Source organism: Pollachius pollachius (assembly GCF_949987615.1).
Source record: "Pollachius pollachius genome assembly, chromosome: 13".
NCBI lineage: Eukaryota > Metazoa > Chordata > Actinopteri > Gadiformes > Gadidae > Pollachius > Pollachius pollachius.
This window is the reverse complement of record NC_136946.1, coordinates 3,990,628-4,011,997: the sequence shown is the minus strand read 5'-3', so window position 1 is coordinate 4,011,997 and position 21,370 is coordinate 3,990,628. Positions and strand designations below refer to the sequence as shown.

General features: G+C 44.7%; 2 protein-coding genes across 2 annotated transcripts; one reads left to right on the top strand and one right to left on the bottom strand.

Annotated features, from left to right (window-relative positions):
* Positions 1–292: 292 nt before the first annotated feature.
* rnf5 (ring finger protein 5) lies at positions 293–6,885 on the bottom strand. The gene is made up of 6 exons (XM_079748938.1): positions 6,584–6,885; positions 4,762–4,780; positions 4,098–4,210; positions 3,796–3,853; positions 3,511–3,622; positions 293–2,770 (listed from the first exon to the last, which is right to left on the bottom strand). The coding sequence occupies exons 1-6, from the start codon at positions 6,784–6,786 to the stop codon at positions 2,652–2,654; spliced, it is 624 nt and encodes a 207-aa protein (XP_079605064.1). The 5' UTR covers positions 6,787–6,885; the 3' UTR covers positions 293–2,651.
* A 5,026-nt stretch (positions 6,886–11,911) lies between these two features.
* On the top strand, positions 11,912–20,985 carry LOC307084831 (beta-1,3-galactosyl-O-glycosyl-glycoprotein beta-1,6-N-acetylglucosaminyltransferase-like; the record flags this gene model as incomplete). The annotated part of the gene is made up of 5 exons (XM_079749332.1): positions 11,912–11,929; positions 17,242–17,594; positions 19,402–19,492; positions 19,850–20,254; positions 20,527–20,985. The coding sequence occupies 5 exons, from the start codon at positions 11,912–11,914 to the stop codon at positions 20,983–20,985; spliced, it is 1,326 nt and encodes a 441-aa protein (XP_079605458.1).
* Positions 20,986–21,370: the final 385 nt, after the last annotated feature.

Genomic DNA, 21,370 nt, shown 5'->3' with positions numbered 1-21,370 from the left:
GGCCGTTGATAATTGGAATATTTCACAGGATTCTAGCCATTTGCAATATTTCAATGGATTTAATCAATAACATTTCACTGGATTCTAGACATTCAGAATAATTGACTAGAATTGAATCCACTGAGATGTGATCGATAACATTGACATTTAGGGCATTTATATAATATACTCGTTCTCTCAAGTCGAATCTGAGCTGGTCCAACTGGATTCTAGAAGGACATGATGTAGGCCTTCATCTAGTGTGTAAAAGTGAGCCAGTGGGAAGAAGACAACGAAGGTAAAGTATTAAACATTAACTTTATTCACACTCTGGGAGCCCGTCCCCACACGTCCCTCCCAGAACATTTGGTTTCGCACAATGACTCAATATGTAGAAGACACAAAGGGATTCCCTGACCGCCTCCGCCTCTCCAAAGCTGGAAAATACAAATGTACAGCTTGACCAGACAGTGGTTTACACCAAGAAAAAACAACAAACCCTGGTACCTCAAGTCTAACCCCCCCCCCGCGCAGGCCTGACCTTTGACCCTGCCCACAGAGTAACCTGTCACTGAGTGGGCCACAGAGAATGCCAATGCCGTGTTCTCGGGGAACCTGGGGGTCTTTCAAGCAGTCCGACCGTTCATCCCCGTTCTGGATGTCCTTCCCCTCCGCCCGCCTTGTGAATGAGTTCGCCCGCTGGGACCCCGGGACGAGCCCCTCGTACCGTTAAAGAGTCCGCGTCAGCCGATGTGTAGGAATCCAAAAACGCTCGCTGGCGGAGCTCACCGCTAGTCCGCGCTGGGCCAGTTGATTACTACGGCGGGAAGTGGTTTTAATGTTTGATGTCGCGGCGGGGGTTAGACACGCTGCACAAGTAGAGCGTAAGTGGAACCTGCCATTTGCGTATCGCTATCCTTTTTGAATGCCAGCTGCATAGCATCACATCTGTTTCTGTTCTACATCTCCCAAGGCATTTGTTCATTGAGACACGTAAAAAAAATGGCATTTACTAATATATATATAAAGATCTATGCATCTATAGATCTATAGATATATATATATATATACATAACACGTCCACCTGTTGACGAACAGACATTTACAAAACAATCAGGAAAAACAAGTTTAGTACAATCAGGAAAAACACGTTAAGCATTCACCTAGCGGCCACATTGTTGAGTTGGGAGGGGAACACTAGAACCGTTGGGGGAACCAAGAAGAACCAAGAAGACGCAAGCTTCAGTTCATTAAGAACGCATTTCCATCGAGTCGTCATTGCAGCCCCGAAGAGTCTAGAAGGTTCACCCACTCGACCAGCCAACATGGCCGCCATGAGACCAAGGTCTACGGCGATAGAAGTAACCGTTTTCTATCTGTGCCTCTATACCCCAGAAACCTCAGTTCCCTGCCCTGTGTCTTAGTTAGTCACCGTGCATACGCTCCCAGATCTGTGAATGTTAACACTGCTGCGCCACCTTCTTATGGTTCGCAAATCACAAACACCCAACGTATTATTCTGTTGCGAGCAGTCGACGCACACGTAGGCTTAACGGCGGCGAAACAACTCCCAGTGCCGCTACGAGATGTTACGCTTCGTGTTTAGATTAGATTCTAATTCCATTCCGACCGATCCAAACTGCCCCCCCCCCCCGCCGAGGGGCAACATGACCGTCTATCGACGACTTCACAGTGCAATGGCAGTTATTTTTGTTAAGACAAATATAGATATAAAAAGTGTGCGTGTCCGTCCCCAGGCCTACTGCACTCGGGTCTGTTTCGTCGTTTTAATCCACGATAAAATTAACTCCTCAGAAAACCTGGACACTCCGACAACCTTTAAACTCTAATCAAAAAAACGATTTCAGAATTTAACGTTCTGATGTATTTGGAACAAATAAAAACAAAGTTGGCATGGCAACAACTACACTAACCCTAGCGTTATATCATGAGTCGACTCAGCTCAACTGTTTACTTAACTTAACTGAATCGTTGCTATTTCTCAACCTTCTGTACGAAACGCTTTCAAAACAGACCGAAGAAAACAAACCGAAAGGGGGGCGAGCGAGCCCTCGTTCTACAGGGCGCGTCGCTCCACCGCGCCTCGGACTCCGCGGCCAATGAAAACCCACACGTTGTCTCACGTTACGATGTAATACTGCCTTACGCCACCGAGCGGCCCGGAACCATGACCCCGTACCGAACAACAGCCACCCGTCATCACCCTACGACTGCACACTGTGCGCGCGCGTGTGTGTGTGTGTGTGTGTGTGTGAGAGGAGGAGAGGGAGCAACAGTGGGTGGGAGGGAGGGAGGCAGGACACAACATACCAGAATAACACCACGTTTGCAGATTTAAACACGATTCTAGACTCCAACCACATTCCATTCCAGATTCACAGCCCATTCCTGACCCTCACACGTTTCAGGGGACACACCTTCTGTTGCTCGCTTCAAAAGGCAGACCTCATAAGCAAAAGACACGGGGCGTGGGGGGGGGGGGGGGGGGGGGGGCGAACGTCTTCTAAGGAGTAGGAACAGTTCTGGGGGAGCTTGTTTTCCAAAGAACAAAAACGTTTTAAAATCCTTTCGGTGTGTGCGTGTGTGCATGTTTGTGCGTGTGTGCGCGTGTGCTCCTTGAATTCCCCTCCGTCCGTCCGTCCGTCCGTCCGTCACACGCTGAGAAGCCAGAAGAAGAAGAAGATGGCGACGAACAGGAAGAGGGAGTCCTGCCAGTTGTTGTTGCCGTTGTTGACGTTGCCGTTGCCTTGGTGATCGCCCGCGTACTGGTCTGATTGGACAGAAACAAGGGGTTACTTGGCTGTAAACGTATCCCAGCTGAGAGCTCAGACACACGTCCTTTAGGAGCAGGCAGGCAGGCAGGCAGGCAGACAGGCAGACAGACAGACAGACAGACAGACAGACAAGACCCGTGCAGGACTGATTGGGGATTGAACCCAGTTCCTTCGGCCTGGGTTCAGTCCCTACAGCCTCCAGCTGACTGCTTGCCCCATGTTTAAATGCCTTATGACGGCTCTCTAATAGGAGGCCTTTTCCCGACATAAACCAACGCGTGTGACTGCCGTGACGAGCCGTTTTGAAAATCAGCCTCTTCTGACATCACGAGTGGGCGCGTCCTCCTAGATGTGTGCTGGATAGATCAGACTAGCAGCCTGCCCGGTGGACCGTAGCAAACGTTGCTCATCCATCCGTCACACAACTAGGTGGACACACCCACTTGTGATGTCAGAAGAGGCAGACTTTCAAAGCGGCTCGTCACGGCCAATCACACTCACACCTGGTGGTACAATATGTCACCTTTAAAGTTATATGAAGTGGCGTTTCTTGGGCTGCGTCCCAACCGTTGCATTTAGAACCCCGTGTTCCGACATGTTCCTGATGGATGCGTTTGTAATGGCATGCGTCCATAGTGTTGTGTGTGTGTGTGTGTGTGTGTGTGTGTGTGTGTGTGTGTGTGTGTGTGTGTGTGTGTGTGTGTGTGTGTGTGTGTGTGTGTGTGTGTGTGTGTACCTGCTCGGTGGAAGGGGTCGTTTGTGTTGAACACGGTGGTGAAGAAGCCGAAGGGGAACGCGCCGATGCCGAAGGACATGTGGAAGCCGGTGTCCCCGAACGCCTGGAAGGGCTGAGAGAGAGAGAGAGAGAGAGAGCAAAAGAACGAGAAAACGAGAGAGAGAGAGAGAGAGAGTTGGAGAGAAAGAGGTCATTATAACGTTATGAACTATTTTTAACAACTGTTTATAAAACGTGTTAAACTCATAAAGCGATCAAATCCAAATCAATAAACCGAGGCCTCACCCCTCCTCTGGTCTCCGCCTCCGTCCTCTGGCCTTGGGGCCTGGGGGGCATTTTCAACCTGGACATCCCATAATCACGTCAAGCGTTATTAACCCCCGCCATGATTCCCCTCAACAGGGAATCCTATCGTACATATAATGTAATAATATGGATGTTTTCGACTGCATTGTCCCTATTGTCACTGTTTTCGATTTTTATTCTACCTCTATTAAATAAGTGTGTGTGTGTGTGTGTGTGTGTGTGTGTGTGTGTGTGTGTGTGTGTGTGTGTGTGTGTGTGTGTGTGTGTGTGTGTGTGTGTACCTGGGGTCCTCCTGGCTGCTGTTTCCCCTCCCATACAGGGGGATCACCTTGTCTCGGCTTATCCCGGCCTTACACACCGGACACTGCTGCCTGCTGGGCCGCGTCTCCAGCCACTACACACACACACACACATACGTTATTATTTTGACTGGGGTGAAATCTACCTGCAACATTTCACTCACAACTCGTGGGCGGATCCGTCCATCCCTTCATACAACTGGCTGGAGACTTGTGATGTTACTAATGGTTAGAGTCACCATCAACATCATGTGGCTGATCAACATCACCCACAGAAGTAAATCAGGGGGGCTTTAATACATACATTCAAGGGTGAGTGATCGACCAATATTATCGGCATCGGCTGATTTATTTCGCCGTTTTTATTTTTTTAGGCATTTACAGACAGTTTAATAAATGTACCTTGGTTAAATTGAGACTTGTAATATTAGTTATCATCATTGTGCATTTTTTATGATGTAAATTGAGGGAGAAAAAGCAGTATCGGCTCCAAATATCGCCTTAAGAAAATCGGTATCGGTCATCTGCTAAGGCTGATCATTAAATCGGCCCTAAAAAATCCATATAGTTAAATCGTTAAATCGGCCCTAAAAAATCCATATCGGTCGATCCCTAAAGGGTATTGTAAGAGAAACGTCAACTCTACCTGGTGTAGACATGGCCAGCTGGTAGGGAGAGAGAGAGAGAGAGAGAGAGAGATTAAAAACAGTATTAAGGAAGACTTCAATCATATAGGAACTGTATCCATATCATTGTGATCTCTACTCTTGTTGAGGATGGTACACACACAAACACACACACCTGACTGCTGAGGGGATGCATTTAGAAAACAACACAGCTAATCTAAACGGTTTACCACTCTCATAAACCTGACCTGTGGTAACAAAAAATGTGGCTAGTCCAAGCAATGTTGACACACCAGCAATGTTTGTGGACTAAATAAACAAAGCTTTCTAAATTTCATCTCTCGTCTAGTTTACTAACCTTTTATTTTATAACTTTACTTGAAATTGGAGATCGAAACAACAACCTTTTGGATGGGATGTAATAACCACAAGCACAAGACTATTCTGCCCTACTAGTATTATTTATAGCAATCAAAGGACCTATTGTGAACATATTTTTAATCCAGGTATTCAAGTTTCTAGGGTTCCATAACAGATCTGTTCCCATCCATCGTTTTTCAGCTGGACCATTTTTCAGTTAACCAAACCATACTCAATGATGCCAGATCTTCCGTCACCATGGTGACATGTCCTTGCATGGTCACACCAAAGATAGGCCTATCTCTGGCAGACGACATGGCCTATCACAATCTGACTGTGTTTCAGTGAACCACATGACAATGCAACCAAAACAGCTCAACTATATAGCGCAACAAACGTCTCTGATACCATTTGCTGTGGGCTGTTTAGACTGCTCCAATCAAATCTGAGTCCTGTGATTTGAAGACATGGTTTGGGCCTAAACTATATTTTAAAACACAGTTGAAGAAACAGTGAAGAAACACCCCAGGCCAGGTGGATGTCAATGGTTACGTTAACACAACAGTAGGTTTCTTTCGTCACTGTATATTGTCAAATGTCTCGTATCAATAGCTCACGTCTTGACTCCAGGACAAGGGGACCTTTGACCAGGGAGGTTGCGGTCCACTTAACACATCAACACAACCTCCTGCTAGGACTAGACTACCAAGGCTATGGATCACCTGACCCAAATCCTCCCCCACTAGCACTAATCTCACAGGAACCTCTCGACATCCTCAAGCCCGCCAGGGAAAAAACACTTGAAACGTTTGCGCTTGACGTTTACACACTCACACGTGTGAGTATCATTCAGAATACAGCCAGCCTTCAAGGCTGCCCCCACTCAAACGGGAATGAGGTGAAGGCTCGACTGAGATCGGGGGTGGACTAAACCGAAGGTCAACGTCACCTGCCCACTTATAAAAGAGAGAAGGTCCTGGACCGACGTGTGCAAAACAAGTGAACCGCCAGGGGTTGAGGACTACCCATGATGCAGTCCTACAACAAAGTTAATAAATTACTTGAGGGGAAGGCCGGAGTACGTGATTCAGGCAGCGTGCCAATGGGGACGTGTTTAGGCTCTCAGGTCAGGTGAGATCATCACGTTACATGAGTTTAGCATTAAACGGATCAATAATAAATGGCTATGGTCAGGGGGATATATAATATGCATTTGGGTGAGATCGGCGAGGAGCGACAGTGTCAACGGAGTTGGGGGGGGGAGGGGACCAACACCCACTCCTGCAGAGATATAGCCAGTGCCACCCATGTTGCCATCTGTGATGCCCTACATATAGAGAGCCCTGTCTCTGGCAAATGCGTTTACTGGGAAATGACCTAGGAGATAAACAAATGCAGGCCATGCAAAACGGCACCGTGCACTGCACGTCCAATAACCGGGTTGGCTTATCATAGAACAAATAGCAATCTCCCGTCTCGTACCAGAACAAGTGGCCGCACATACTGATGACAGCGTCCCTCGCAGTGTCCAAACAAATGTTACACTCGAACGTGGCCCGGTCCGGCTCCCCCTCTCCGCCGCTCCTCCCCGGGCCGTCGCGCTCGTTGCTGCTCTCTCCGGCCGGGAATCCCCCTCTGCCGGCGGGTCCACCGTCACTCGAGGAGCGGGGATCCGCGGCCGCCATTTCTGTTGTACTGGAATAGTAATAAGCCCAATGCTACCCGCACTATATCCGAGCTTGAGCTCCGAGGAGGACCTGACTGTCACGGTGCCTGTCACTGGTACCTGCGCACTTCCGTTTCCGGAGAAAACACGACGACGAAACGGACAGGGAGGGACCCGTGGGTGGGGCGGGGCCACGGTGTGGTATGCTGAGTGCCCCCACGGAGGCGGCAGGTTCAGGAGGACTGCAGTCCTAGGACAGGAGTTTTTCCCCCCAACTCTTCCTTGGGATTTGAGTTTATTTTTCCTTGGTTGGCGAATGAATCTCATGACTTGCTCAATAATATTTCATGAAAACGTGATGAAACCATAACACGTAGCTACTAATCCATTAATTTACCGGTATCCATATGTAAGATATCTAAACTAACCCCAACCCTTAACGTTACTATCTTGCTAATACAAAAACGTTGCTATCTCTAACCAAATACCTAAACGTATCTATCCAGTCAAAATTAGCCAATTATGATTTCACACCTGAACATAACTTGCAACGCCATCATGGAAAAATAACTAATAATGAACTAATGATGGAAAAAATAGTAACTCCTCCTTCGCACAATTGGGGATTAATGTCCTCATCTAGGTTTGGGTAAATTAACCTTAACATATAACTCAAACTCGTAAGCAACGTGACCTGCCCCTTACATTGTATAAGATGAATGTTCCCGATCACAGCGTCCCGCTCCAATCTCAGGAACCAAGAATCAATCATTTAGGGGTTGTTCAGAATATTGCACATACAATATGCAGGGTTCGAGTTAGGTGCTAGAGAGGTCTGGCCCCCCATGAAAGCAGCAAACTCAAATATCTGTAGGGGGTCTCTGAAAATACAGCAGCATAATATTGTAATTACAAATAAGGCTATTTTCCCTTCCACATGCAGAGTAATGTTGACGTTGAGTAAGGGATAATAGAACGCTGGTAATTATAGGGAAATAAGCCCAGACAGGGCGAACCGGACACCGACGCGAAACGGAGGCGTCTTGCTTCGACCTGAAGGGGCTTATTTTCGATAATGAGCGGCTACCTGCGAAACGAAAAAATAACTTCATAAGGCAGGGACGCGGGAAGTGGGGGGTGCTGCACCCCCCCATGGCGGCCCTTGGCTGTAAATGCAAGTGAGAACAAGAGTATAATTTTATCATACAACATGATTCTTTCATTAAATTATTGACATTCACCCTTTTTATATTTATCATATTATCATTTCATTTTATTTAGAACATTGTCTGTGTAGGCTGACGTAGGCTATGACGCACAACGCAGAACAATGCTATGCGCGGCGGGAAAATTCAAAAAGTCAAGCTTGTTACAAGTGCAACATGTCGCAGAAAATATGTATTTCAGTATTTTCATGTTCACAGACGCTATTGCTGCAAGAAGGCGCCGGCAACCATGGTGCTATTGCTAGCCCCCGCCCTCCGGTCGAGCCTAATATCAACTGCGCCGGCAACAATGATGCTAACCCCCCTCCGGTCGATCCTAATATCTTGGCTTTGGCTAACGTGCAACTGCCGGCAGTCGCAACAACTAGTTATTCTGTTGGTGAAGAGCCCTGCCAGCCAAAGGAGTTTCCCTTCCCAGCCAGGCGATCGGCAGGTGAGAACTTTAGCCGGTCATTTAAGGTAGGTTGGTTTGGCCGGTGGACGTGGCTACACTACGTACGAAACCGACACCGCGTTATGCTTCGTGTGCTGCTCTGCAATAGAGAAAAAGCTTGTCAGGGCAGACGGGATAATTAATGCTGGTAACTTCATTAAAGGAGGGTTTGGCAATTGGCGGAAGGCAGGTGAAAAGTTTCGGGAGCATGAAAAATCTCGTTTCCATACAGAAGCCATAAGCAAGCTGGCGGTATTGAAAAGGACCCCAATTAATGCGCTTATGCCACAAGCAGTAGCTAGGGACCATATGACTTGCGCAGACTGTTTTGGACAGACTGGTTGGCAAAAAAAGAGCAAAGACGGACGGTTCACTTGACGGAGAAACCGTCACTTTCCTCATATCAGACAACTCTGGATGAAAATTAAGGCTTTCTTTTATTGTCACTTTCCTTTGTAAACCTTTAGAAAGAACCTCCCGAATCCTTGTTATAACGCTGTGTATAATCCCGGACCGCAACAGCTTGTCGGCATGTTGTTAGTGTGAAATTCAGCACAGACTCTCTCAGCACCCCCCCGCCCGACTGACTTCCCGCGTCATAAGGTGTCTTTTTTACAATTTATTTGTTACCATTCGTAGTGTTGATCAGCAGAGAAATAGTTCGCCAAAGGCGTTGGGCTATTATGACGGTTGCTTAGCAACCGTCATAATAGCCTATATCACCCCCCCGTCACCCCGGCAAGGCCTGTACGGCCTATCCCGATTATATCCCCACAACATAAACCAAATAAGCATGAACAACGCCACGACAGAGTGTCCCGACAGAACTAGCTGCGCCCATTTAAATTAAATGAACCATGTTTGCATTATTGATAGTTTTACATAGCAAGTGCGTTGTTTTAGTTTCAAATATCAAGCATGCAGTCAAGCAAGTCGTGGACACGTTGGGGGGAGCTGTCCAACTTCATATTTGTCACTAGTTGGGCACAGGGGCGTTCCTAGGTTTCACAAACATCCGGGGCGTAGACCAGAGGGAAAAGGGATTTATTTTTTTGGTATGCTTTATTGTGCATGCACATTTTGTCATAAAGCTTTACCTAAATAAACTACATACGTAGTTTATTATAGCTTAAATAGCTACCTGACTGCTGTGCTGCTTATCCCCAAACATCTTAAGTTTCATCAGGCCCGCCGCTCCCTATACGCAGAGTGCGTAGGGCACCAAGTACCTGGGGGGGGGGGGGGGGGGGGGGGGGGGGGGGCACCAAAAATTATGGTTTGTAAAAAAAAAAAATAATAATTATTACATTATTGAATTAAAAAAATATATAAATTAGTTATGAAGAGGCCCACCGTTGTTTTTTCTTAATTGCATAACCTATCACTCAATTTCGGCAATTATATGTTTTTACCTAATATATAAAAAGAGGCTCCCCCCGCTCGCGTAGGGCACCGAAACGAGTTATTTCAGAGTAAAATGAATACATGTGAGACAGACCGTACACACACACACACACACACACACACACACACACACACACACACACACACACAATCATTTCATCACTTCTAGACTGAATTGAATTAATGCATTCCATAGTCACCAGAAAGTATACCAAATAAGCCAGATTTTATTTTTTTTATTTTTATATTTGGGGCTGATTAAATAATATCCGGGGCTTAAGCACCGATTAAAACAGCCTAGTGACACTACTGGTTGGGCCCGTGACTGGAATGAACCTCCGTGACGAGCTGCTTGGCAAAGGAGGGGTCGTTAACTGTTGTTTTTGTTTGGGGGAGGCGGGGGTTGTATTTTTGTTTAATGTATATATCATATACATAAACTTTAATCAGCACCTACAGTCATCTGTGGCATGTCTTCTAAAGGGCTGATTATGGTCCCACGTTCACGCAACGCAATTGGGTTACGGACCCGTTACGCCCTTGCGTCCACAGCAAGGGCCTGACGTGCGCCTCCCAAAAATTGTACCCTTCCGTCGAGGCGACGCAGCAGCAAGGGCTGTGATTGGTCCGCTCACTAAACCCGACGCAGAACCAAAACCAGTTCTGTTTCATCTAGGCTATGCCGCAGAGGCGGAGCCAGACTTTGTGTACATCCGGGGGTTATCCCAGAGGGGGGTCTGGGGGTCCTCCCCCCCAAAAAAATTGAATTTCTAAAATGCGATTTCATAGCAGCCTAGCTAGCCGAGGCCGGCTATTTAGCACTAGCACCAGCACTACTGCTCCCGGCCAGCGCGCATCAAGGTGATTTCACTGACCTGAAACATTTGACAGGTCATTGGCAGGGGCTGCTGCTGCTACGGTATCACTGGATGTTGGTTTAGAAAAATAATTTCTAATGTCCATGGTAATGTTTGTTACACACCCCGAGGCTACTTTAACAAGACTGCTGAGAGACGGGAATGTTTAGAAAACGTCACGTTGTCCTGGCAACCGTTCTAAACCATCGAACGAGAGATGGCATTTAACACTGCTTCCATGTGTTGTTTCTTTCAAAATGAAAATAGATCAATTTCATGAGCTGAAAATCACTTCCAGTCGAAACATGAGGGAACATGTCAGGGTTGTCATAACTTCAAAAGCTTAAAAAAGATCCGGGGCTTTTGACGTGAGAAAGCCACCCCCAAGCTCCGCGCATGCTATGCCGTCCAGGCTTCTCCTTACGGGCTTCTCCCGTGCGCGTGCTTGCGCGCACTGAACATTTCAGCTTTGCACCAATCAACGTGGGCACCGCCCACATTCCCCACAGCATCGTGTATATAAAGCGGCGCAGAGCAGCGTTCATCCTCGCTTTGCTTTCAGTCAACAACTTTGACTGCTACGATGAAGAAATCCGAGTCCGCAGAGGTAGGGCATCTCTGCTCTTCCTGCCCGGCGGCGCTTCCAGCAGCACTACGGCGGAGGAACGCCGTTCACTTTGACGGTGCCAGTGAAGTCGGCATCATACAAGAAGACTTAACCATGTGGAAGGAAAACCCCTATAAGCGGTCTTCCGTCCGAACGTAGGGCCGCTGCCGCTCTGTGGGAAAGACGTGTGTCTGTGCCTCACTGAGCGCTGCGGATGTTACAGCATAACCTGCTCTCCTCTGCCTGTCGGCCATGACGCTCTCCAGCCAGATGAGGTGGAAAAACGCCGTCGTCATCGCTACGTTGAGGGGGACCAGACCGCGGAAGGACCGACTTGTTTTATCTTTCTTTCCTCACACATGATATATATGTTGTATACATAAATTATAGAAAGTTATAAAGTCACACTTTACACAACCACGTGTAGAATTGACATGCTCCCTCGCCCTCCGTTCAGGCCAGTGGTTGTGGCGTAGTGTAGCCCGGGTTCGTCCGCATTCATGCGGCGACACTGTGCTTCATGAGCGGGACTCGTCGCACGTTGCCGCACGTGCGGCCTCGTGTACCAGTCCACTAGATCCCGTCATTTCTCCCTACAGTCGGTTCGCTGTAAGGAGATGGCGGAGTTGCTCGTGGTACGTTCCTCTTATCGCCCTGTCGATTCAGCCTGCCCTCCAGTGGTATTCTCCGCTTGCAGACGAGCCAGACCATGACACGTTATGAAGGTGGGAGGGGCCCAGACAGCTCAAACAGCTGTCAGCTCGCCATGAAAATGTAATAAAACTTTGCATATACCCAACTGCGAGGTTCACCGCCTTAGCAACCAGACTACAGGTACATTCTGAGCGAGCGCACAGAGCTAACAGTAACAATGACAAGCCAATGAGAAACTGGAACGCTTTAAGGTGCTTCGAGCCAGGAAATTACGTCACGTTCTCGCTAGAGCAGGTCGGACGTACTGGCGTACCATACAAATGGATAGCACCACTAGTTTGTTCAAATCAACTGGGCAGGGTTGCACTAGCAACCAGGTTACACAAGGTTAGCAGATTTATTTGTTTAATTATTTGTAGTGCGTAATAAGCACTGAGACACAAGAGGCCACTGTTTACATTTAATTTAGAACAGATGGCCAATGCTACATATGGTATGACGACGGGATTTACCGGTAATAATGAGCATAGTTACGGTTATGTTAGAGGGACACATTGAAGGGTCTGGTGCCACATTGCCTGGCCGGCCGAGGAAATCCCTCTTATATAGTTCTTTATGTCCAGTTCCTATTCGTCAAAATTACTTTTATAGTTCTATACCTATAGGAATAGAACTATAAAAGATAGTTGTATAAAAAGATTTACAAAGCCGGTATTTTGCATTATTACAGTTTCAAATATCAAGCATGCAGTTAGGCAAGTCATGGACAAACTAGGCGGGTTTGTGGAAATGCAAATTTAAAACTTAAAAAATTTGAAGCATGCAGGAGGGCAAGTCACGCACAAGCCTGGGGGATGTTGAGAACTCTAGGCGGGGTGGAGGGAAGGGTCGAGGATGTGGAGGACGGGATGAAGGGGTGAAACCCTGACTAGAATGAACCTCTGTGACGAGCTGATGGGCAAAGGAGAGGTTGTTAACAGTTCCTTTCTTTTGGGGGGGATGTTGTATTCTTTTTTTAACCTGTTTAATGTATATATGTGCATATTATCTTTAATCTGCACCTAGAGTCTTGCGTTGCATTCCTCGCCAACCTTTCAAATATATGGATGAGCTCTAGTGACTACAAAGGCCAGAGCATATGATTCCTACTTATTTTACCTGATAATGAGCTAATTGAACAAATTGTCGAACAAGCAACTCTTTTGTAAAGAATTACAAGACAGAAAGTAGCATTTGGGTGTACTTGGACATTAAGTAGTACATACATCTATGATAGTTTATTGTAACTTTTATAAAAGTTGATAAATGTTTATTACATGCTTTTGAAACCAACGCTACTTATCCCATAATTAAAGTAGACCTTATGATATTAATGTTTGTTTTGATGAGTGGTTTTTCGCTAAACTATGACGAAGCCTTGATGAGAAAGTTCAAAATAATGAGGGGACCTTTCTCATTGGGACTTGAGCGTCAGCTGTAATTTTTTCAAGTGTTACATGCAAATAATAAAATGGCTTTTCGGGATTTTGAGCAATCTATTAGGTAATGAAAAATACTTGCATGTAATCTGAACGCCACAGGCAACTATGCGTAAATAAATACTTTGATCACGAGTAGAACTTTTAGCTGCAAGTTAAACTAGTTAGCTAGATAGCCATGAACTTGCTAGCTTGCTACCTCAATGTAATTTCGGTTTGAAGGTATGGTTCCACTATTTTCTGTTGCTCCCAGCTGTAAGATTTAAAGCATGACATACAGATATCAGATACAGAATACTAATAGCATTCCAACATTTGAAAACAGTGATAAAATACTATAAAAAATACTATCAAATCCCCCCATGGGGGGAAAACCCAAGCAGGTGGGGGCTAGGGAGTTGGTGGGCAAAATTCTGCTTAGTATGCTTAAGGTCGCAGAGCTTGTTTGAGATGGAAGGTCTTAAATTGACCGCCTATCAGCTCAGGTGTTTTTTTGGACCTTGTTAGCTGTCAGCTAATGGGGGGACCGTGACTAAAGTGTCCTGCCAAAATTAGCCATGCCCATTTAATTTAAATAAAGTATATGATATTTGTATAAAAAGATTTACAAAGCCGAAATATAGCATAATTATAGTTTCAAATATCAAGCACGCAGTTAGGCAAGTCTTAGACAAACTAGGTGGGGTTGTGGAAATGCAAATTTAAAACGTAAAAAATTTGAAGCATGCAGGAGGGCAAGTCACGCACAAGCCTGGGGGATGTTGAGAACTCCAGGCGGGGTGGAGGGAAGGGTCGAGGATGTGGAGGACGGGATGAAGGGGTGAAACCCTGACTAGAATGAACCTCTGTGACGAGCTGATGGGCAAAGGAGAGGTTGTTAACAGTTCCTTTCTTTTGGGGGGGATGTTGTATTATTCTTTTTTTAACCTGTTTAATGTAAATATGTGCATATTATCTTTAATCTGCACCTAGAGTCATGCGTTGCATTCCTCGCCAACCTTTCAAATATATGGATGAGCTCTAGTGACTACAAAGGCCAGAGCATATGATTCCTACTTATTTTACCTGATAATGAGCTAATTGAACAAATTGTCGAACAAGCAACTCTTTAGTAAAGAACAGAGATGGGACAAAGACACTGTTTGGCAAGTCCCAAGCAAGTCCCAAGTCTTAGCAGTCAAGTCCGAGTCGAGTCCCAAGTCAAGACAGGGAAAGGCAAGTCGAGTCCAAGTCACAAACTTTTTCAAGTCTTGAACATGTCATCATGTATTTTTACTTAATAATGTCATTATTAGGCTATTGATCATAATTTCAACATATCACTCTAATGTACAGTCATTTCTTATCAACACAGTTATAATATGTTCATTGTTTCTGTCTTCAAAAGTGTTATGATATGCGTATGCGGTGAAATCGTATGTTTTTAAAAGTAGCCCAATAGCGTGGGAAAACCGCCCAATCTGGCAACACTGCCTGAACGTCCTCAAAACGTAGGCCAATAGGTCGGTAGAAAACGCCCAATCTGGCAACACTGCTGAACGTCCTCACCTCCAGCGTCCACGTAAATCAATGAGACCAACTGAAACGAAGCCGATATGAAACTTTAACTGATTCTGAAGAAAGCATTAATTAAATAAAAATTCAGTTTAGATATTATTGAAGATACGAGTGTGTAGATTTGTTATATTTTTTGAATGAAGGTAAATGGTTGAACAATGATTTAGCTACGATGTCTTAAGTGTCAAGACGCTGGCCAGACGGCTTCAATGGGACCAACTCAAAACGCAGCTGATATGAAACTAAAACTGTTATTCTGAATAAAGTATAAACAATATCGAAATTTCGTTATGATATTATTGAAGTGTAGATTTGTCTTCGCTCGCTGTTTTTTTTTTCCATCTTCACGGAAGTGAATGCGTCGTGGGTGTCTAGCCCTCTAAATAGGTTAGATATCTAAAACAATAAATGTTTTTGACTCAAGACATGTCGAGTCATTACAAGTCAAAGAGGCAAAGTCCGAGTCAAGTCTCAAGTCAATAGCAGTCAAGTCTAAGTCGAGTCGCAAGTCATGCGTAATTTTGTCAAGTCGAGTCTGAAGTCATCAAAATCATGACTCGAGTCTGACTCGAGTCCAAGTCATGTGACTCGAGTCCACATCTCTGGTAAAGAATTACAAGACAGAAAGTAGTATTTGGGTGTACTTGGACATAAAGTAGTACATATATCTATGATAGTTTATTAATAAACTGGCTTCTTGGGATTTCGAGCGATCTATTAGGTCATGAAATACTTTGCTCTAAACAGCATAACAACATAGTCGATGCCCTGGTTAGCTTATTACATGCGTGTTTTGGGTTGCCCAATGCGATTTAAAGAGCCATTAAACCCATAACCACATTTTCTTTGTTTTAAACATTGTAATTTGTCCTCGCAAATGACATTTCATCACTTGGGATAAAATCCTATGATTTGGCCGTTCTCCCCAAAACACGTTATGGACGTTCCACTCTGCTGCGCACGCTGAGAGCATTATTTTCGTAACGTCAGATCTGGCCCCCAGTAATAAAATTGGCTAACCAATCAATGGCATTGTAACAAAAGGCAGAGCTACGATTGGCCCATGAGCTAGATGTCAATCATTTCCATTCAATTTAGCTTTGAGAGCAAGTAGAGAGCCAGTCGAGCGAGCCCAGGTACATTCTGAGCTAGCGCAGAGAGTCAGAGAGGCCTGCCCATGTCATCATTTGTTGTTGTCAGTTCCATATTCTAGGATCACCATCATTTTCTCTGACCTCTCAACGCTGTCTCTGTGCGCTCAATATGCTCTTCTCTGCTCTGGACAATTTCCCGCCCGCTGACAATTAATTTGATCTGTGCTCGACATCCCCACAGCGTGTGGGAGACTCGCTCATGCATGCTTGACATTCTACTCTAAATTGACTCCATACCAGGTAGGCCTATAGGCTTTTACGTTTTTTTTGTATATTACTTTTGGAGACTTTACATCCTGAATTATTGCCAACATGTCCTCATCCAATCGTAAATTCCATCTGTTACTGAAATGTTTGCCTTATTGTGTATGCCTGAGCACATCGTGTGACAAGATACTACTGCTATAAGTCGTACGTTGGACCTGTTGAAAATCAATGTTGTTGTGTGACCAGTTTCTAATATGATGTCCAGTTCTTTCCAGTCATTTAAAAAATATATCAAATGATCGTTTGAGGATAGCTGTTAAGAGTTACTTTTAAAATAACAACATGATACAAAATGATGGTCTGAAATTTGAGCTGGAATGTCTGATCTAAGAAGAATTTCTCGTAATGAGGTAAGGCCTAAACAATACAGTGTTTACCCGTTCAGATTCCCATTGGTCAAGTAAAGAACTGAATGCAAAACTTAAGAGTCAGGATTTAGTTGGTGGACATTTTAGACCAGGATTAGACCATGTTGAATCCAGAACATCAAGTTTTAGGTTGCTTGATTATGCCTTGATTAAACAGAATAATTGATATTCGGCCAACAGGCAGTACCCGTGTGACATTAATGAGTAATCATTACTCCCAGAGAGGAACACATTTTTTGTTGATGGTTGAAGGTAAATGCTCATCTTTTCTTTCAGGTTACACAGCTGGCTCGCAAGGAGGACCAAACCATCAAATTCTGCATTTTTTTTAAACTGCCTCAAAAATACCCATTCTTCCATTTAGCAGATTCTCATAGTGTGAATTTTAGATGCCCTGCCTGCCTTCCTTTTTGGGCACCAGTCTTGCGGATCATTGCCTATTGCATGAAAACTAATCTTGCCAATTTAGTCGTATAAGGGCTTTGAAATGACACCCCTGATAAATGTAAACTCACGGCATTTCTTGCGAGGAATAATTCCTGCTGCCATAGTGATTGCTTTTTTGAGGATCTATTTTATAAAGAAACCAGATAAATGGTTGGCACCTTTACCATTAATTAACCACCAAAACATTCACGCAAAAGAACAGCTGGAGACCCATAGGGCTTCATGGGAAGGTGAGGACGGCCTGAACTGTACGGCCGTCGTGCTGGGAGATCCAGCCAGCCTGAAGAAGGCCCAGTGGCTGGCCCAGAACATGGACTACAGAAGGAAAGTCCAGCTCACAGATGAATACTACATAAATGCCACTCAGGACTGCGGGTGAGACTGTTTTTTTCCAACCTTATTTTTATGGACGTTTTTGTCATTTTTCGATCGCATGGCTCTTGTGAGTTGTTTAATTTTCTTTGTGGATTTTTTTTCCAACCTATGTTTCACTGTTGAGTTGGAAAATGTGAATGCGCAAGAGTTGAATAGCCTATGCGTAACCCAAAGACGATTGACGTACCGCTATCCACAATCATTTTTCACTTGTGCTTGCAATCAAGATCCGCAAATATATATTTTTTAAATTAAATTAAAATTAAAATGTCTACAATTACATCCACACAGATTGCGACATGTGAACTCGTCTATACGCATTTGTGGATCTCGTCGAGTTTTGTCCAATGTGAACCACAGCTGATCTCTAAAATAAAAAGCTCTGAAAATCTGGATGCGTACATAGCATGAACCTGTAGATGGCGACAAGCATGTAAAATAAAGTGAGCGAATACGTGTAGGCCTACAACAAACCATAAATGTTGTTTACTTGTCCTTTGTAAAAGGATATCCATATGAATATGCCCCGATGCACGCATACATTTAGTTTGCTTGTGTTTTGTAAATTGCTATCCACACTCACTTTCAGAAGACATTATGAGATCTGATGTCGTCGAGTTGTGTCCAATGTGTACCGCAGCCGAGCTGGCCGGGTACATAGCATCCACCTATAGAGGGCGATAAGTGCAAAAGTAGACAGCCATATATCCATTGCTATTTCAAAGGCACTGTCGTAGTTCAGTTTTACAAATACACAATCAAACAAGGGTTATGTCGGATAGATTATTAATGGTTCCGAAATTTTGAGGGAATCCCCAGTGAGGAAAGCATATTGCTTGGAAGGAGCTGGAGTGATGGTCGTAATCTGTTCTGAAAGTAAGAGTGGATATAATTTTAGAAGACACAAGTTAAAAAAATTTTTTTGTGGATCTTGATTGCAAAGAGTACGTGAAAAAAGTATTGTGGACTGCAACGTGAACGTCTTCTGTGGGTTACACATACTCATTTGGCCTATACATTCACATTTTTCCGCTCCACAGTGGGACATTAAGGACAACTCACAAGAGCCATCTGATCCACAAATATGTAAAAGTGACTCAGGATTTATTGTAGAAAAACAGGCGGACATGATGTATTTGTGGATCGTGTAATATTCATGTATATAGCAATTTTAAGAGTCACAACTAAATAATTTGCATTTGTGGATCACTAAATATCTGTGTCGATATCATTTTACGAGGCACAACTACCAAATATTTGTGGATTGTGCTACACAAAACACGAAATGGGTTGCGCGTAATAAAGTCCAATAAAGACGTTTGTCTCCCCCATAGACATTGGTACGGCATGGGTTAATAAAAAATATGAAGGCAACAAAAAAACATTATTTGAAAACTCTCAAAGTCCAACTCATAAACTATTTTGTATTAGTTCTTATGTTCCCCAGTTCACTAATATAAACTAATAATTTTAAAGCCTTCCCAACATCCAGTTTGTTTCCTTAAAGAGACAGTACTCAGAAGCCGAATCGATAAAACCCCCGACAATCTATGGAACTTCAATAGCAGATCTATTAAAATCAATGTTGCTGATGTGATAATCCTCAGTATTCTTGTTGTGTCCAAAAGTACCACGACAAGTGCGTTGCAAATCTGGAAACCTCTTCACTTCCTGAATTCATAAATTGTGTTGTCTTATCGACCAAATACGTTTATCCAAACCTTGACTTACAAGACAGCTGCACTGTTGGACGGTGTTGATTCATCGTTTTAATTGATAATTAATTGAGTGGCAATTGATTCAACAGAAACTTTAGGTTAACGAGGGGTTACGCCACTCAGGCTTTCCATGAAGAAATGGACTTCCCCCTGGCATACTCCATTGTCACCCACCATAAGGTCTCTACTCTTCTACCCGGATTATATTTTTCCCTGTCTGGCTGAACACAACATAACATTCACAACATGCATAGAGAAAACCTTGATATGCGGTAATCATTAAAGAATTTCTAGTCGTATTGACATCAAAACAATTCTGTTCACTGCTCATATTGTCTGTGTGTGTTGGTGTATATATGTTCAGTATTTATCTTTAGAAATGTTTACCTCTCAACTTTTCATCTCTTCTACTCTATTACTATAATGTACTTTCTTCCTTATTGTAAGATCGTTAGACACATGGTGTGTAATACTATGATAAACTGTTATGTTCATCCTGAGCCTAACCAAATCCATGTCCACGTCCCGTGTCTGCAGGTTGAGAACTTTGAGCGGCTCTTGCGAGCCATCTACGCACCCCAGAACGTGTACTGCATCCATGTCGACACAAAAGCCGAAGCTACCGTAGCAGCCGCCATCACCAACATCGCTTCCTGTTTCCCCAACGTCTTCATGGTCAGTCAACCCGTGAAAGTGGTCTACGCCGGCTGGATGCGGGTGCAGGCGGACCTCAACTGCATGTCGGATCTGCTGAACGTCAGCACGGAGTGGAAGTATTTCATCAACCTCTGTGGGCAGGACTTCCCCATGAAGACCAACCTGGAGATGGTGCGAGACCTGAAGGCTCTGGAAGGGGCCAACAGCATACAACACTCCCCCATTCCCATGAAACAGAAATGGAGAGTGGCAACCACTTGGGCCGCGGTGAACGGACAAATGCAGGTGAAGTTATTGAAATGAATGAATGTAGGTAAAAATAATAAGCTCTATACGGTGTGTGTGTGTGTGTGTGTGTATATAGCACCATCCGTATGTGACAACACAGCTCAATGGTCTGTACGATACAGGGAATGTGTTACGGTGATGACTTCAAACTTAAATAGAGAAGGCTGGATAATTTTTTTTATTCTTGTTGCACATCATGAGGCGGCCTCAATGCCCTATTTCTAGCTAACTATCTTTTTTTTTTTCCTACTCTCTACCCCTCCTGTCAGTCAACGGGGAATGCCAAGGGACCGGCACCCTTCGATCTGCCTGTGTTGAAGGGCAGCGCCTACATAGTCGCCTGCCGGGGCTACATCAACAGTGTGCTGACAGACAGCCGCATCCATGAACTGATGGAATGGTCCAAAGACGTTTATAGCCCAGACGAGGTCCTCTGGGCCACCACCCAACAAATGCCCAAAGTTCCGGGTGCCATGTCGGCCAGCCCTCACAAGTCTCAAAAAAATGTGATTGCACGGCTGGTGCTGTGGATTGGCGACGCCAAGTGTCACGGCAACTTTGTGCGGGAGGTATGTGTGTTTAATGTCGCAGACCTGCCTTGGATCCTGAGCCATCCTCACCTGTTCGCGAACAAGTTTGACGTGAAATCGGATTCGGTCGCCGTCTTCTGTCTGGAGGAGTACCTGCGGGAGAAGAGGCTGGCGGAAATTGAGAGTGATGGGAAATGATCGCCTCCCATGTCTCATGAAGTGTCCTTTTGTTGTCCCGAAAGAGGTTAGCTAAATATAGTGCCTGTATTGGTCCATATGTTATTGCAAAAATGCTAAGGGATGCACCGATTCCACTTTTTGTCAAACCAAGTACAAGTACTTCTATTTGGGTACTTGCTGATACCAAGTACTGATATTATTACTTAATAATACCATTACAGTTTAAAGAACCACTGACCCCACTATTTAAGAGGGAATCCTAACACTGATTTGAAAAATGTGTTTTGGGCTGAGTATTCTAGGAGTTCCCACGCCGACTTTATGTTACTGTTTTGGACCGTTGTTGTGTATGAGCATTATAATAAGCAAGGTTGTAAATGAAATGTGCAACACAACATAGCGA

Bases quoted from the DNA above. Each gene is read 5' to 3' on its own strand.
- rnf5 (XM_079748938.1), bottom strand. From the start codon at position 6,786: ATGGCGGCCGCGGATCCCCGCTCCTCGAGTGACGGTGGACCCGCCGGC. The intron at 3,854-4,097 runs GTACACACACAC...TGGGATGTCCAG, and splicing joins AGCAGCCAGGAGGACCCCAG to GTTGAAAATGCCCCCCAGGC. The intron at 3,623-3,795 runs GTGAGGCCTCGG...TCTCTCTCTCAG, and splicing joins AGGCGGAGACCAGAGGAGGG to CCCTTCCAGGCGTTCGGGGA.